The 16,099-nt window shown below is 39.4% G+C and overlaps 1 protein-coding gene across 1 annotated transcript; it reads left to right on the plus strand.

Annotated features, from left to right (window-relative positions):
• The first annotated feature begins 4,362 nt into the window (after positions 1 to 4,362).
• pigb (phosphatidylinositol glycan anchor biosynthesis, class B) lies at positions 4,363 to 15,982 on the plus strand. The gene is made up of 12 exons (XM_026927005.3): positions 4,363 to 4,632; positions 5,743 to 5,872; positions 6,048 to 6,165; positions 6,253 to 6,357; positions 7,816 to 7,946; positions 8,370 to 8,510; positions 8,603 to 8,654; positions 9,405 to 9,616; positions 10,266 to 10,330; positions 10,461 to 10,680; positions 14,622 to 14,802; positions 15,742 to 15,982. Exons 1-12 carry the CDS (start codon positions 4,506 to 4,508, stop codon positions 15,850 to 15,852), a joined length of 1,593 nt encoding a protein of 530 aa, XP_026782806.3. The 5' UTR covers positions 4,363 to 4,505; the 3' UTR covers positions 15,853 to 15,982.
• The last annotated feature ends 117 nt before the right edge of the window (positions 15,983 to 16,099 follow it).

The following is a 16,099-nucleotide window of genomic DNA, read 5'->3' on the forward strand; positions in this document are numbered from 1 at the left end:
ACAGGGCACCAATTTGGCATAAAACCTGGAAGAAACCCAGATGAACCCTGGGAGAACATGCACAGAAACTCCTGACAGACAGTAACCCAAGCTCAGGATCAAACAAAACCCAGGACTCTGGAGCTGTGAGGTATGAGCGCTACCCACTGTGCCATCGTGCCTCCCTGCTTAGTCTTACTTTACCTCTGTGAAGTTGGTCACCTATTTAAAATGAAACCGTGTACTTTGATTGACATGCGCTGTACGCTGATTGGCATTTCCGAATTGTCCGTAGTGTGTGAAGGTGTGTGTGATTGTGTGTGTGTGTGAGTGTGCCCTGCAATGGGTTGCACACCATCCACAGCATCCCCCGGCTTGTGCCCAAAGTTCCCTGGAGCAGGCTCCAGACTCCCACATGGACAGATGGATGGATGGATGTACTTTGGTTTGTGCTACTTGTCCTGTAAAATGTAAAATCAAGTAAAAATCAAGTTAAGTAAAATTGCCATAAACTATTTTTGTACAAATTAACACAATGAAAAGTTTGGTTTTGAGTTGGATGCGGTTTTAATGTCATTTCACATGTTTATACTGATGCTCAGGACAGAGTTTACACTATCGAAACACTACTGTGTAATAAAGTTGGTTGTGTAGAGTTTAATTTTGATGGCACAGTGGTGCAGCAGGTAGCACACTAAGCTCGGGTTAATGTCCGTGCGGGATTGTGGGTGTTTATCCGTGTCCGTGTGGGTTTCCTCAGGGTTTTTCCATCTCATATCAGTTTCCTCTGGGTTTTCCGATTTCCTCCCACCTCCCACACACACACTTATGCAGATCAGCTACACTAAATTGCCTCTAGGTGTGAATAACTGTGTGAGTGTGTGTGCAATGTGCCTTACAATTGCCTGGTGTTCCATTTAGGATGTATTTTAGCTTCCATGTCCAGTGTTCCCAGGAGATGCTCCGGACCCTGACCAGGATAAAGCGCTTAATGAAGATATGTAACGTGTCTGCGGCTGGTTTTCAGTCCCTGATCTAGTGAAGTAGCATGAGGATGTGTTTTTGATCGAGACTTCAAAGCTCTTCTATAAGTCGCTCTGGAAAAAGGCGACGCTGTAATAGAAATAATCAGTTTAAACTGAACGGTATATTCCCGATCTAAAAGTGCAGTAATCCGTGCAGATGATATGAATTCAAGTCAATCAAGTCGAGGTTTAGATTCGTTAGTCATCTTCTGCGTAAATTTACACACACTCAGGAGCACGAGTAGGATACGAATGTTTTTTTTAATAGGAAATTTCTTGTGTGAACGTTCGTACGAACGATTGACTCATAAATCCGATCGTATCCAGGTGATAAACGAGTCCAGGCAAAGACAACAGATTAAAGCAAGATCCAAAAATTAAAAGGTGTCTTTGAACAATAAAACTTTATTATTATTATTCATTCTTGTGAGTCGATTGACTCATTTATTATCAGATTCATTTGCAAATTGTCCATCTTTTTTACTTTACTCATCATTTACTACTATACTATCATTTATTTATAGTATAATGATGATGATGATGATGATGAAGATGGTGATGATAGCTCCTTCTTTGACCTTTGCTCCTTCTCCTCCTCCTTCTTCTTTGCTCCCCTTCTCCTCTCCTCCATTCACTTGTCCATGTTATTTTGTGCTTTATTTTCAGTCTCAGCTTTATCTCCTGCACTTGTGTTTCTTCTGGGAGGCTCGAACATGGGTCTGTAGATATAAATTCCTCCTCCAACTCCGACCAGAGTCGCGAAGGCGATCTGATTAAAGGGAATCCTTCTGGGAAGCATGACTTTCCCTGGACTCTGTCAGTGCACTACACACAGTTTCAGGATTTAATCCTGCTCTAGACAGAGAAAGCAGAAGTTTAGCTGATTAAACAGAACACACACCAGAGCTAACCTACTCAGCTACAACACTAAAAACAGCTCTAAGTTGCAGCACTGCTAGTCAACTAGCTCACACAGCTAGCATACAGGCTAACAAACCACAACCGCCATTACTGTGTACACACTCACCCAGTGTTTTCTCACAAAACAGCGCTTAATTATTTAGCTCTGTAAAATTAGACAAAGCAATTCATCCATTAATTAACTCCTTAATTCCTTAATTCATTCATTCATACAAAACAAACTGCCTTGCTAGCTTAGCTCCCGTGTTACATAGCCGGTGGGTGCGTCTCAAACCGTGTCTCAGAAAGTGCAGAGTTGCTAACTCTTTTCAGGGCAAAGTAGTCGCTAGGAGTCGCCGGATGACGTCACAGTCTCACTGGCATATCACAGTTTAGGGTACTAACAAATTAGGGTACATGAAGAAGGAATATTTTCATTAAGATGATTAGACTGGAATAGAGTTTCATCAGAACAGAAAATAATAGATTATTATTTATTTCTTATAGAAAGAAGTCATCTTTAGACATGGAACCAAAAACTGAACTTTTACATATTTACAAAATACTGAAAAATGAAGCAGTGACAGTCAGTAGTCATGAAGGAAACATCTGTGATTAGTCATTGGGAACAGAGGTGGTCAGTGATTGGTTGTTGTTGTTGGGAACGGTGGTGATCAGTGATTGGTCGTTGGAAACAGTAGTGATCAGTGATTGGTCGTTGGAAACAGTAGTGATCAGTGATTGGTCATTGGGAACAGTCATGCTGTTGTAGGTGGTGAGCAGTGATTGGTCGTTGGAAATGGTGGTGATCAGTGATTGGCCGTTGGGAACAGTGGTCAGTGATTGGTTGTTGGGAAGAGTGGTGATCATTGATTGGTTGTTGGGAGCAGTCATGCTGTTGTAGGTGGTGATCATTGATTGGTCGTTGGAAACGGTGGTGATCAGTGATTGGTCGTTGGGGTGATCATTGATTAGTTGGAAGCGCAACACAGTCAGTCTTTACACACCGATGGTGAGTCGAGTGAAACTGTTTTCTCAACTTGTCTATCAGCAGCTGTGACATAAGCTGGAGAGCTGTATCAAGTTCGGTAGCTAACGGTAGCTAACATCTGCTCAAAAAATAAAAAATCAAAGATTTGTCACTAGATTCTTTTTTGAATTGCTGTAACTACTGTGTCATGCTGTTGTAGGAAAATAATCATCAGTGAGCTGGTGTGGATGTGATGAAGCGGAGTCACTGTTACCACCCCAAAGTTGATTATTTTCTCAGAACAGCACGTCTCAAAGTGTTTTATTCCTCTTATACCACAGAAATTTGCCAACTTTTTTTATTTATTAAAGAACGACACATCATACTTTTTATCCATTTATAGTTACATTTAATATTGTGGAACTTCTGCAGAACAAGTTATCGCATTACGTTATAGCAGATATAAACAATCGGTCCATCACCAGCCTCTTTTTTCTCTACTGAAGTTAATAAGATTAAAAAAAAAAAAAAAGACATAGCAGCTTTTCATGTTACTGTGAAACCAGAAAACTTAGTTACAGCTTGACCTCTGACACTGGAGACTCCTTCCTTCCACCACATCAACAATTATATGTTAAATAATAATGTGTCATTTATTAATTCATTAAAAATTGTAATTATTGTCAAATTGCCATGATATAAGGGGAATAAAACACACTGGGGCGTGCGGTTATGGGAAAATAATCAACTTCAGGATTTTTCTGCTTCATCACACCACCTCATTGTTGATTATTTTCCTAAAACAGCAGGACACCAAGTGTTTTATTCCTTATTTGTTATCAGTCATTGTTTACTTTCAGCATTTTAATGGAGTAGGTTATGATCTTATGTCACTGGATCCAGCATGTCAGGCACCTGGTTCTGTGCTACATCTGAATAATTAGCTCGTCATTTTTTTTTTAGCTCTAAATCTCAATTTCCATTCGGACAATTTGACATTAAACAGTTTCACAGCGTGACGCCTTAAAATGAGCAAAAACCCTGTTTAGTGAAGTTGAAGTGTCGATTTGAAACACACCCTCGCTTGCTAGGACGAAAGGTCGCGCGTGCACGTGGCTACGGCACACCAATGTGGACAAAAAGTTCTGCTCTAACCTTCTATAATAACTGATTACTGCGTTAAAAGGACAGTGCACACATATTCTGAAAATAAAATGTTTAAAATCAATTTAAAAATGTTTAGAAGCTGCATATTGTGCTATTGTATTGAATATGGCTGTGTGACGTCAGGACCCAAACACGGAAGTAAGTTGTTGCTCAGGCAACAACCTTCGCCCCTCACACACACCACTTTTGCCATTAGTCCCGCCTCCTGCATTTTGATTGGTTTAGAGTTTATACTTTGTACTGATTGGCGGAGTCCCCGGGTAAGTCTTGAGTGCTAGCCAATCGTACGTAGGGGTTGGATAGTTCTAGCCAATCCTAGCAAGGGGGTGGGACTTGGCTGAAATTGGTTGGGATTCTGAAAATAATACCGCGATTGTTTATAAGCGGTTATAACGAAGCTGTGTTATGGCGCTAGATAAACACTTCATGTACGGGTGATATGAAGATGCATTTTAAAGGCTGCTATGGAAAGAATTCGTGCTCGTCGTTTTCTGCCTTTTGGTTCTTCAAGTTCAGCGGAAACCGTCAAACTCAGGACACGGAAATCAAAACTTTACCGGAAGGATAAGAACGCGAATTCGCGCGTGCACAGTGAGAATCTACACAATTTACAGCACGTGCCCTTTTTAGTTAAAGACAGTATTTTAAATGTGTCTGAATGTTTCTGAGTTTGGAGTTAAATGTAGAGGAAGTGTGCAGACATTACTGTCAGACTGCTGTGATAGAGAAAATCTCTCTCTCTCTCTCTCTCTCTCTCTGTCTCTCTCTCTCTCTTTCTCTGAGTTTCCCTGTCTTGCTGTTTCTCTCTCTCTCTCTGTCCGTCTATTTCTCTATCTCTCTTTCTTTATCTGTCTCTCTCTCCCTCCCCCTCTCTCTCTCTTTCTCTCTCTGTCTGTCTCTGTCTCTGAGTCTCCCTGTCTTTCTGTCTGTCTCTCTCTATCTCTAAATCTCTCTGTCTTTCTGTCTTTCTGTCTTTCTGTCTGTCTGTCTGTCTCTCTTTCTTTGTCTCTCCATCTCTCTCACTTTCTCTCTCTCTCTCTCTCTCTCTCTCTCTCTCTCTCTCTGAGTCTCTGTTTTTCTGTCTCTCTCTCTCTGTCTGTCTCTCCATCTCTCCATCTCTCTCTCTCTGTCTATTTCTCTATCTCTCTTTCTTTGTCTCTCTCTCTCTTCATCTCTAAATCTCTATCTCTGTCTCTCTCTCTCATTCTGAGTCTCCCTGTCTTTGTCTCTCTCTCTCTCTCTCTCTCTGAGTCTCTGTTTTTCTGTCTCTCTCTCTCTGTCTGTCTCTCCATCTCTCTCTCTCTCTCTGTCTATTTCTCTATCTCTCTTTCTTTGTCTCTCTCTCTTCATCTCTAAATCTCTATCTCTGTCTCTCTCTCTCATTCTGAGTCTCCCTGTCTTTCTGTCTCTCTCTCTTCAGCTCTAAATCTTTCTCTGTCTCTGAATCTCTCTGTCTTTCTGTCTGTCTCTCTTTCTTTGTCTCTCCATCTCTCTCACTTTGTCTCTCTCTCTCTCTCTGAGTCTCTGTTTTTCTGTCTCTCTCTCTGTCTGTCTCTCCATCTCCATCTCTCCATCTCTCTCTCTCTGTCTCTGAGTCTCCCTGTCTTGATGTCTCTCTCTCTCTTTGTCTCTCTGTCTGTCTCTCTCTCTCTCTCTCTCTCTCTCTCTCTCTCTCTGACAGTAATGTTATTATCGTTACAGGTGTTTTCGGTGTCAGCATCCTGCTTTTCTCTGTGGTTTTTCGTCTGGTTAACTGCCTGCTGGTTCAGACCAGCTTCGTGCCGGATGAATACTGGCAGTCGCTCGAAGTCTCCCACCGGATGGTCTTCAGATATCCTCCTCACCTCACTGTAATGCTCCGAGCTCTCCACTGAGTCAATATAGCATCAGTGTTGTTTATTTCTCCTGGTGCCCTGGGTAACGTTCATAAAAAACATTTACACACACACACACACACACACACAGAGCTGTTCATCCTGTGCTTCTTCCTTGACCTTTTCTCTTACGTATGGCTACGAGACGTGGGAGTGGAAGGAAGGGATTCGAGGTTACTCGTACCCGCTGCTCTTTGCTGCAGTGTATAAAATACTCCACCTGCTGCGTTATGATACGGTTCAGCTCCTGGTGAGAGGCTCGATCTGCGTAACTCCCCTGCAGTAACCATGTAATAAAACAACAGCGTCTTATTTCTGTCATATTTATCACGCGCAGATCCTGTTACCTCGAGTTCTTCAGGCGCTTCTCGCAGCTCTCGCTGACGTAAAGCTTTACGAACTCACTCGCAAGTGGGAGAATCCAGAAGCGGCCAAATGGACAGTAAGAGCATTTTACATTTAAGTATCATATTAAATAAATCCACAGAATTAATCAGGCACTGAGTTTTTACTGCAGAAACTCTTATATATGAAAGTTTTTAATGTATTTAACAGACAGGCTAAGATCAAGCCTTTATTAGAGGAGAATTCAGTACAGGTTGAGGTTTATTTAGATTTAATACCGATACACATCATCATCATCATCATCATCAGCAAGCGAGTACGCTGATAAGAAATATTTAGGGTCTATAGTATATATTCAAGGTTCAAGGTTCTTTATTTATCATGTACATATTACATACATGTGATGTATTAATGCAGTGGAATGTTTTTCCTTAGTGCCTCGTCCTATATAATATATAATATAATTTAATATAATATCCACCTTCAATATGCTTTATCATAAAGAGGAACCAGGAAATCTCGCTCTAGAGATGATGGTGTCATTAGTGTAAGAGCACATATTATATTATATTATATTATATTATATTATATTATATTATATTATATTATATTATATTATATTATATTATGTGGAATATGTTACATTACATATCTCATATTACACGTAATATAATACAATATAATATGTAATTTCGTTCTTCAGTATGAGTGATCAGGAAGTGGTTAGTTTTGTTTGTTTGTTAGATCAGATATGTCACTATATGATGGACAGGATGTAGATTTACAGGAACAATCAACTTACAGCTTTATTTTAATCAACATATGGTTTGTTAAAGATACTTAGAAAACATTAGAACAAAAATAAAGTGCTTTCAGCTTTCAAAAAAAAAAAATCAAGCTTTGCAGTCAAGATTCAAGGTTTTTATTTTAAATATACACACAATTACATACAGAGTGTTTGTGTGTGTGTGTATATATATATATATATATTAAAATCTAAAAATCAGAAATGATCAGTGATTAATTGTTGTTGGGGTTTAAGCTTTAGATGATATAAATTTTAAGAAAATAATGCATTTTAAAACTTTCCTTGAATAAAAATTCACTTAAATAATCCTTATAAAGCTTTTCAGAGTGGTAGAAATGGTCAGTGTTGGTTGTTGTTTTTTTTTTTTTGTCCTTTTTGTTATACATTATTTTAATATACGTTATATGAGGCAGGGACAAAAAGATTTTAAATACTTAAAAGACAAAAAAAAGTACAATTTTAGTTACAGATGAGTTGTGCACAATCTGTCCAAGCACACTCGCTAACAAGATTTTAAAAGATTTTGATTTTAACTTTTTGTCCTTAAAGTTAATTTCCACCTTGAGTGTGTCGTCTGAAAGAGTTTTTTTTTTTCTTTTGTATTATTGTGAAATCTCGCTTTAGAGACGGCCGTGTCTTTAGTGTAAGAGCACTGTTTATAACAGATTAGTTACAGAAAATGCCAAACGCTGATGAACACTGAACACAACAGATTCAGTGTGTGTGTGTGTGTGTGTGTGTTTGCAGTATTTTTGTCAGCTGTGCTCGTGGTTCACCTGGTTCTGCTCCACCCGCACCCTCACCAACAGCATGGAGACCACGCTCACCGTCCTGGCGCTCAGCTGTTACCCGCTGCACGGCTCCAGATCACACCACAGGTCTGTGACCTCGTGTATCCGTGCTGTCCCTGAATTAAAGGAGCAATAAGTAAAGTTTTTGAAGTCAAGTAATATTTTTACCAGCTCCAAATTTAATAGCAGTATACCCAGTAACCTCAGATACGTCTGAGTTGAGCTGATCTCTGGTTTATCTCGAGCTTGATAATGTTTACATCTCTGTACAGCTGTTTATTTACAACATACTGTATATTTATTAATAATAATTGTTTAAATGTTGTCTGTTTCAGAATTTCACTTAACTTTGAAAAAAAATCTCAAACAGAAGCATTTCACTTTTGGCCTTTAATTTGTAATCATTAATATGATTAATATTCAGATTTCATTTCAGGAAGGTTTAAATCTTCTCCTTATTGCACCTTTAACCCAAATCCTCGATTGTTTCTCTGCCGTTTTCTGTTAAAGCTGGAAGTACCTCTCGCTCGTCGCCTTGGCCGCTATCGTTCGCCCGACGGCTCTGATCGTGTGGCTGCCGCTGCTGCTTCATCACCTGTGGCGTGAGGAGAACAAGCTGAAGCTCATCACGCAGCAGGGACTTCCTGTCGCGTCAGTGGCTCTGACGTCTCACAAAATCAGCACACATTCATTAACAAAAAAAAATTTGACGTTAATAATATGCATAATGGTTGTTTTTCTAGGGCTGTCACACTGGCGGTTTCTACACTTATAGACTGTATGTTTTATGGAAAGGTAAATATTTTTATTCCGCTGGCTTAAATAAAGCGTCAATAAGAACGTTTTAACATCACCTTGTACTTTTGAAATATATTTTGAAGGGATTTGTTTAAATACATTTAAGTTCATTCAAGTGCAGGGAAATGAAGCGAAAGTGTGAAAATTGTCACACACAAAAAAATTGAGTATTATTGCATCATGAAATATTTTAGCCAATCAGGTTTCAGTATGTAAATGCAGATCATGCAGTAATAGATTTTCAGATTTGTATATTTATAGAATAGAGTTCCTGTCTGTATCCATCATTCATTCGTTCATTCATCAGTTTGCACATGATGATCTGAAGAAAAGAAAAACTTTGTGTTTTTTCTTTTTAATGCAAAAGCAAATCTACACAAATTCATTTCAGTCTCTGATCTTTGCGTCTTTAGTCTTGCACTGGAGCTACGAGGCGAATGACAGAAGTCTGAACCTGACACTAATCTTAGCCTCGACATGCTCCGCCCACTTTTCACTTTCCTGACCACAAACTTAAAGATCATGAAGGCTGCGACCTGATTGGCTCACTTTCTGCTTTCCGTATATTACTGTGAGGTTTTCTGAAGCTACGGAGCAAGACCTAGTCACTGGACTGAAAAAAATCTTTAGTTTGAAACATGTTGATTGTTTTCAATGTCAGTCAAATGACTTCTTTTTGTGAAAGTAGGCGGGTCTTGGCCAAGTTTTTCCCAAAAAAAAAAAAAACCCTCTGTTCTGTTCTCACAGTGGACGTTTGTCCAGTGGAACTTCCTGAAGTTTAACGTGCTGCACAACGTGGCTGAGTTTTACGGTACACACCCGTGGCACTGGTACCTCACTCAGGGCTTCATGGTGGTGATCGGCCCGCACCTGCCCTTCTTCCTGCACGGCTGCACCCTCGCCGCCAAGAGACACCGAGTCCTGCTCACGAGCATCGCGTGGACGCTGATCGCCTATAGGTACCAATTACACACAGCCACTGACAGAGTTAACCTCACCATGAGCTTTATAACATTTACCTTCTACAATATTTTTATGATTAAATTATTCTGGAAATGTGAAAAGTGCAGGGCAAAGAAATTGAAAAATTTGTGACAGTTGTCACTGTTCAAGTAATACAAATATACACGTATTTTATGATGTATTATTGCATCATAAAATATTAGAGCCAATCAGGTTTCAATATGCAACATCTATCTATCTATCTGTCTATCTATCTATCTATCTATCTATCTATCTATCTATATATCTGTCTGTCTGCCTTTCTATCTATCTGGTCTGTTTATCTGTTTGCCTGTCTATCTATCTATCTATCTATCTATCTATCCATCCATCTATCCATCCATCCATCCATCCATCCATCCATCTATCAGTCTATCAGTCTAGCTGACTCTTATTCAAAATAGAAAATGAATTTCATTTCCAGTCAAATTTTTTGGTCAGGTTTTGAATTAGGCAGAACAGACACTTCCTCTGTGTGTGTGTTTGTGTTATTTGGCGCGTGATGAAAGTTTCCTGCTGCACTCACGCAGTCATGTTTTTATGTTTAGTTGTAAATATTTTACAGTAATAAACTGCACCTGTACTGATCCAGTGTATGATTTTCAGTTTTCTAGCACACAAGGAGTTCCGCTTCATCTACCCCGTGTTACCCTTCTGCATGATCTTCTGCGGTACGTATTAAAAACAAATCTTTATTTTACAAGATAAAACACACTGTAATAGGCATGTGCTGATCACTGGTTATTCAGTATATCACGATCTGTGTGTGTGTGTGTGTGTGTGTGTGATACTTGTAAACAGGTACTTCCCTGGTGAAGCTGCGCTCCTGGAGGAAACCTGCTGCAGGAGCTCTGCTGCTCTTAAACCTGCTCCCGGCTTTATACACAGGTTTAGTTCACCAGCGTGGAGTCCTGGACGTTATGGGTCACCTGCAGCACCTGTGTGACCTCAGAGACTCTCACAGCTCACCTGAGCCTCATGTGCTGTTCCTCATGCCCTGCCACTCCACTCCTTTCTACAGGTGAGTCTCACACAGCTAATAAACCACCTTACACCAGTCACAGACTTCATCTGAGAGTTAGACCGAACTGAGGAGCTGTACATGGATCACCAAACACTCCTCCGGATTAACACAGACATAGTTCTGGGAACAAAAATCGTTCTTCTGTCTAGAAGGATGACAATAATTATTGGTGTTGATCAGGTAAAGAACAATAGTATCAAAGCTACAAAGCTCAAAATATTACTTCTAGCTTGTTCCTTTTCTATTTTTGAGCTTGAATGCTCAAGGGTGCCAATAATTTTGGAGTTTTGACGTTCAATTTACGTCTCCAAAACTGGCCTTTTTCCCATAAATGACATAACGGCTTTTACACACTATGTAGTGCCCTTAATGTTCATTAGGGAACAACCTGGAATCTGTACTCTCTATAATGTGGTGTAATTTTATACACACTCTAAAGAGTGCACTGTATCTGGGATTGTGCTTCATAATCCATAAGGGCTGCAAAATCTATCAAAATTATCGAAATATCGCAAATGTAATTATCGCGATATGGCAAGGGCTTGCGATGACTGAATGATTTTACTACTTCAAAAAGTTACGAAAAGTCAAAGTTTTAGGGCGACGCAGAGAGCAGAGAATGCTTTCTTTTCCCCAAAAGAACATCAAACATACAGTATATGATGGTTATGTCATTTTCAGTTTTAAAATATATAAATATCTATATAATTATAATTGAATTTGATTTTACACACTTTTAGAATTATCATACCGCATATTGCATTTTTCTTTAGTAATCCATGTACAAATGCTCTAACAGCGTATAAATTAATGGCTTATTCAAGACTTGGCTCCCTTTTCACTATATACAGTAAGTGCATGACATAGAATATGAAAGAACCCTATAAGAAGTAGTGCACTACTTGAGCAATAGAAAGCCATTTGGAATACAACTTACATAAGTCCACTACTTAGGGTGTGACATAACGGCTTCTACATCTTGTGTGGGGAGCCATTTTGAATTCAGCTCCCTACCCCATATATACTATCTTCTGTAGTCGGGGGGTGAACTTTTGAACAGAATGGAGATGTGTACATTTTTCTTATTTTGCCTAAATATCGTATTTTTTACAGAAGAAAGTTACACGTTTCCCAGAAGACAAAACAAGTTAAATTTACCCTGATCTTCAAATTCAAAAAGTTTTCACCCCCCCGGCTCTTAATGCATGTTTTTCCTTCTGGAGCATCAGTGAGCGTTTGAACCTTCTGTAATAGTTGCATACGAGTCCCTCAGCTGTCCTCAGTGTGAAATGATGGATCTCAAAATCATACAGTCATTGTTGGGTTCAAATACACAAAAAAATGCTGGAAAACCAAAGAATTTGTGGGAGCTGAAGGATTTTTCTGAAGAACAGCAGGCAGTTTAACTGTTCAGGACAAACAAGGGACTCAGGAACAACTATCAGTAAACAAAAAACACAGCTGTGGATCATTCAGGTAACAACACAGTATTAAGAATCAAGGGGATGTAAACTTTTGAACGGGGTCATTTTTATAAATTCAGCTATTATTTTCTCTTGTGGACGATATGTAAACATCTTTTATGTGAAATATCTTATTCAGGTCAGCACTAAATAAACAATAACATGCATTTTGTATGATCCTCTTATTTTGGTAAAATAATAAACATTTTGCAGATTCTGAAAGGGGGATGTAAACTTTTGACCTCAGCTGTAACTGCCCTACCTAGGGTACAACGTAATGGACTGTACACCCTATATAGTGCACTATGTTTAATAGGGAGCCATTTTGAATTCAGCTCCCTACTCCTTATATAACTGCCCTACCTAGGGTACGACGTAATGGACCGTACACCCTATGTAGTGCACTATGTTTAATAGGGAGCCATTTTGAATTCAGCTCCCTACTCCTTATATAACTGCCCTACCTAGGGTACGACGTAATGGACCGTACACCCTATGTAGTGCACTATGTTTAATAGGGAGCCATTTTGAATTCAGCTCCCTACTCCTTATATAAATGCCCTACCTAGGGTACGACGTAATGGACCGTACACCCTATGTAGTGCACTATGTTTAATAGGGAGCCATTTTGAATTCAGCTCCCTACTCCTTATATAACTGCCCTACCTAGGGTACGACGTAATGGACCGTACACCCTATGTAGTGCACTATGTTTAATAGGGAGCCATTTTGAATTCAGCTCCCTACTCCTTATATAAATGCCCTACCTAGGGTACGACGTAATGGACCGTACACCCTATGTAGTGCACTATGTTTAATAGGGAGCCATTTTGAATTTAGCTCCCTACTCCTTATATAAATGCCCTACCTAGGGTACGAGGTAATGGACCGTACACCCTATATAGTGCACTATGTTTAATAGGGAGCCATTTTGAATTTAGCTCCCTACTCCTTATATAACTGCCCTACCTAGGGTACGAGGTAATGGACTGTACACCCTATATAGTGCACTATGTTTAATAGGGAGCCATTTTGAATTTAGCTCCCTACTCCTTATATAAATGCCCTACCTAGGGTACGACGTAATGGACTGTACACCCTATATAGTGCACTATGTTTAATAGGGAGCCATTTTGAATTTAGCTCCCTACTCCTTATATAACTGCCCTACCTAGGGTACGACGTAATGGACCGTACACCCTATGTAGTGCACTATGTTTAATAGGGAGCCATTTTGAATTTAGCCCCCTACTCCTTATATAACTGCCCTACCTAGGGTACGACGTAATGGACTGTACACCCTATGTAGTGCACTATGTTTAATAGGGAGCCATTTTGAATTCAGCTCCCTACTCCTTATATAAATGCCCTACCTAGGGTACGACGTAATGGACTGTACACCCTATATAGTGCACTATGTTTAACAGGGAGCCATTTTGAATTTAGCTCCCTACTCCTTATATAACTGCCCTACCTAGGGTACGACGTAATGGACCGTACACCCTATGTAGTGCACTATGTTTAATAGGGAGCCATTTTGAATTCAGCTCCCTACTCCTTATATAAATGCCCTACCTAGGGTACGACGTAATGGACCGTACACCCTATGTAGTGCACTATGTTTAATAGGGAGCCATTTTGAATTCAGCTCCCTACTCCTTATATAACTGCCCTACCTAGGGTACGACGTAATGGACCGTACACCCTATGTAGTGCACTATGTTTAATAGGGAGCCATTTTGAATTCAGCTCCCTACTCCTTATATAACTGCCCTACCTAGGGTACGACGTAATGGACCGTACACCCTATGTAGTGCACTATGTTTAATAGGGAGCCATTTTGAATTTAGCCCCCTACTCCTTATATAAATGCCCTACCTAGGGTACGACGTAATGGACCGTACACCCTATGTAGTGCACTATGTTTAATAGGGAGCCATTTTGAATTCAGCTCCCTACTCCTTATATAAATGCCCTACCTAGGGTACGACGTAATGGACCGTACACCCTATGTAGTGCACTATGTTTAATAGGGAGCCATTTTGAATTCAGCTCCCTACTCCTTATATAACTGCCCTACCTAGGGTACGACGTAATGGACCGTACACCCTATGTAGTGCACTATGTTTAATAGGGAGCCATTTTGAATTTAGCCCCCTACTCCTTATATAAATGCCCTACCTAGGGTACGACGTAATGGACTGTACACCCTATGTAGTGCACTATGTTTAATAGGGAGCCATTTTGAATTTAGCTCCCTACTCCTTATATAACTGCCCTACCTAGGGTATGACATAATACAAAATCATGTACATGTATATGTAGTTTAATTCCCATTGGTTCTTGACTTTTCGGACACCCTGTATAACTGCCCTACACAGGGTACAATTTAAGGGATTGAACACCCTGTGTAGTGCACTACATGTGCAGTACACGATTCTGCTTTGTTTACTGTTTCGTTTTTCGTTTTTGTAGCCACCTTCACTGTCCAATCACACTCCGCTTCCTGGAATGTCCCCCGGATCTCAGAGGAGATCCAGATTACGTAGATGAAGCATCCTTGTTCTACGCAGATCCGCTCGGCTGGCTCGGGACGTCATACCCCAACGGATCCACACTTCCGTCACACGTAGTCTTGTTCCATCCACTTGAGAAGGTAACAGATTCACAATAAATTTGACAAAAAGTATAAGTACATGGTAAGCATAATCATAATCGTAGCAGTCATCAGCTGGTAGCCATGTTAGCATTTTTGGACAAAGTATCCCACTGAATAGTTCCACGATTAAGTTGCATGAATGAGGAGAAAATCTGGAATATTTTAATATAAAATTGCTTAAACGTTCATCACAGTTTACAACAAAGTTATAAATAGGAGCTTTGATTTTCTTGTAGCTAACTAACCAGTACTAGTTAACACTAGCTATTAAAACAGAGTTATTTTGAACCAGACGCATATCTCATATTTAACGTAACATAATTTTAGATAGCATTTATCATTTCTAAAATCACCAGCTATTTAATACTGAGTTAGTTAATTAGTTTGTCAGATAACAAACGCTAGTTTATGCTAGGCATTAATATGCAGAGTAGTGATATTTTAAATTTAAAGAGTCCAATATTGTCCATTTTGAATAGGTAAGGAATAAAACACTCCGTGAGGTGCTGATATAGGAAATTAATCAACAACAGGTTGGTGTGATGGAGTAGAGTTACTGTTAGAAACCTGAAGTTGTTTATTTTTCTGTAACAGCATCTCCTGAAGTGTTTTATTCCTCTTATACCACAACAGTTTGCCATTTGTATTTATTTAAAAATGACATAATGTACGTTTTATCCATTTATAGTTACGTGGAATGTTATAGAACTTCCACAAAACTAGCTGACACTGGAGACTCCTTCCATAACATTTCTTTACAGAAAAATTTGACAAATAACGTATTAGAACGAGTGCATCAATATAAACCTGCGATTTGTAGCTGCACTACTGTCAGAGCTGCTGTTATAGAAAATTAATCAACACCTTCTGACCAATCAGAACATCCTAATTCTCTTCAACAGTGTTTTTTTTTGTTGTTTGTTTGTTTTTTTGTAGGAAATTTCCGCTTTTCTGGACGGAAACCGATTTGTGAAGAAAGCTGAAATATTCCACACGCATTTTCCTGAAGGACGGGTGGGACCGAGGATTTGTATCTATGAGCAATAAATCAAATCCAACTCATGGAGCTTACAGAATAAATGCACTATTGCTTTTTTATGTAAAGTTGAAAAACTTGACATGAATGTGTGTGACATTTCTAATTAAATACCTGTTTTGTAAAAACGTGTCGCAGAAGCTGTTTTTTTAATCATCAATCAATCAATCAATCACATAAGAAGAAAAAAACTTTCAAATCACCAAAAAAATTCAGTTTACGTCTATTTCTTTATTTCAGCTTTAAATTATCGAGGTG

This window comes from Pangasianodon hypophthalmus, chromosome 6 (genome assembly GCF_027358585.1).
Source record: "Pangasianodon hypophthalmus isolate fPanHyp1 chromosome 6, fPanHyp1.pri, whole genome shotgun sequence".
In the NCBI taxonomy this organism is placed as follows: Eukaryota; Metazoa; Chordata; class Actinopteri; order Siluriformes; family Pangasiidae; genus Pangasianodon; species Pangasianodon hypophthalmus.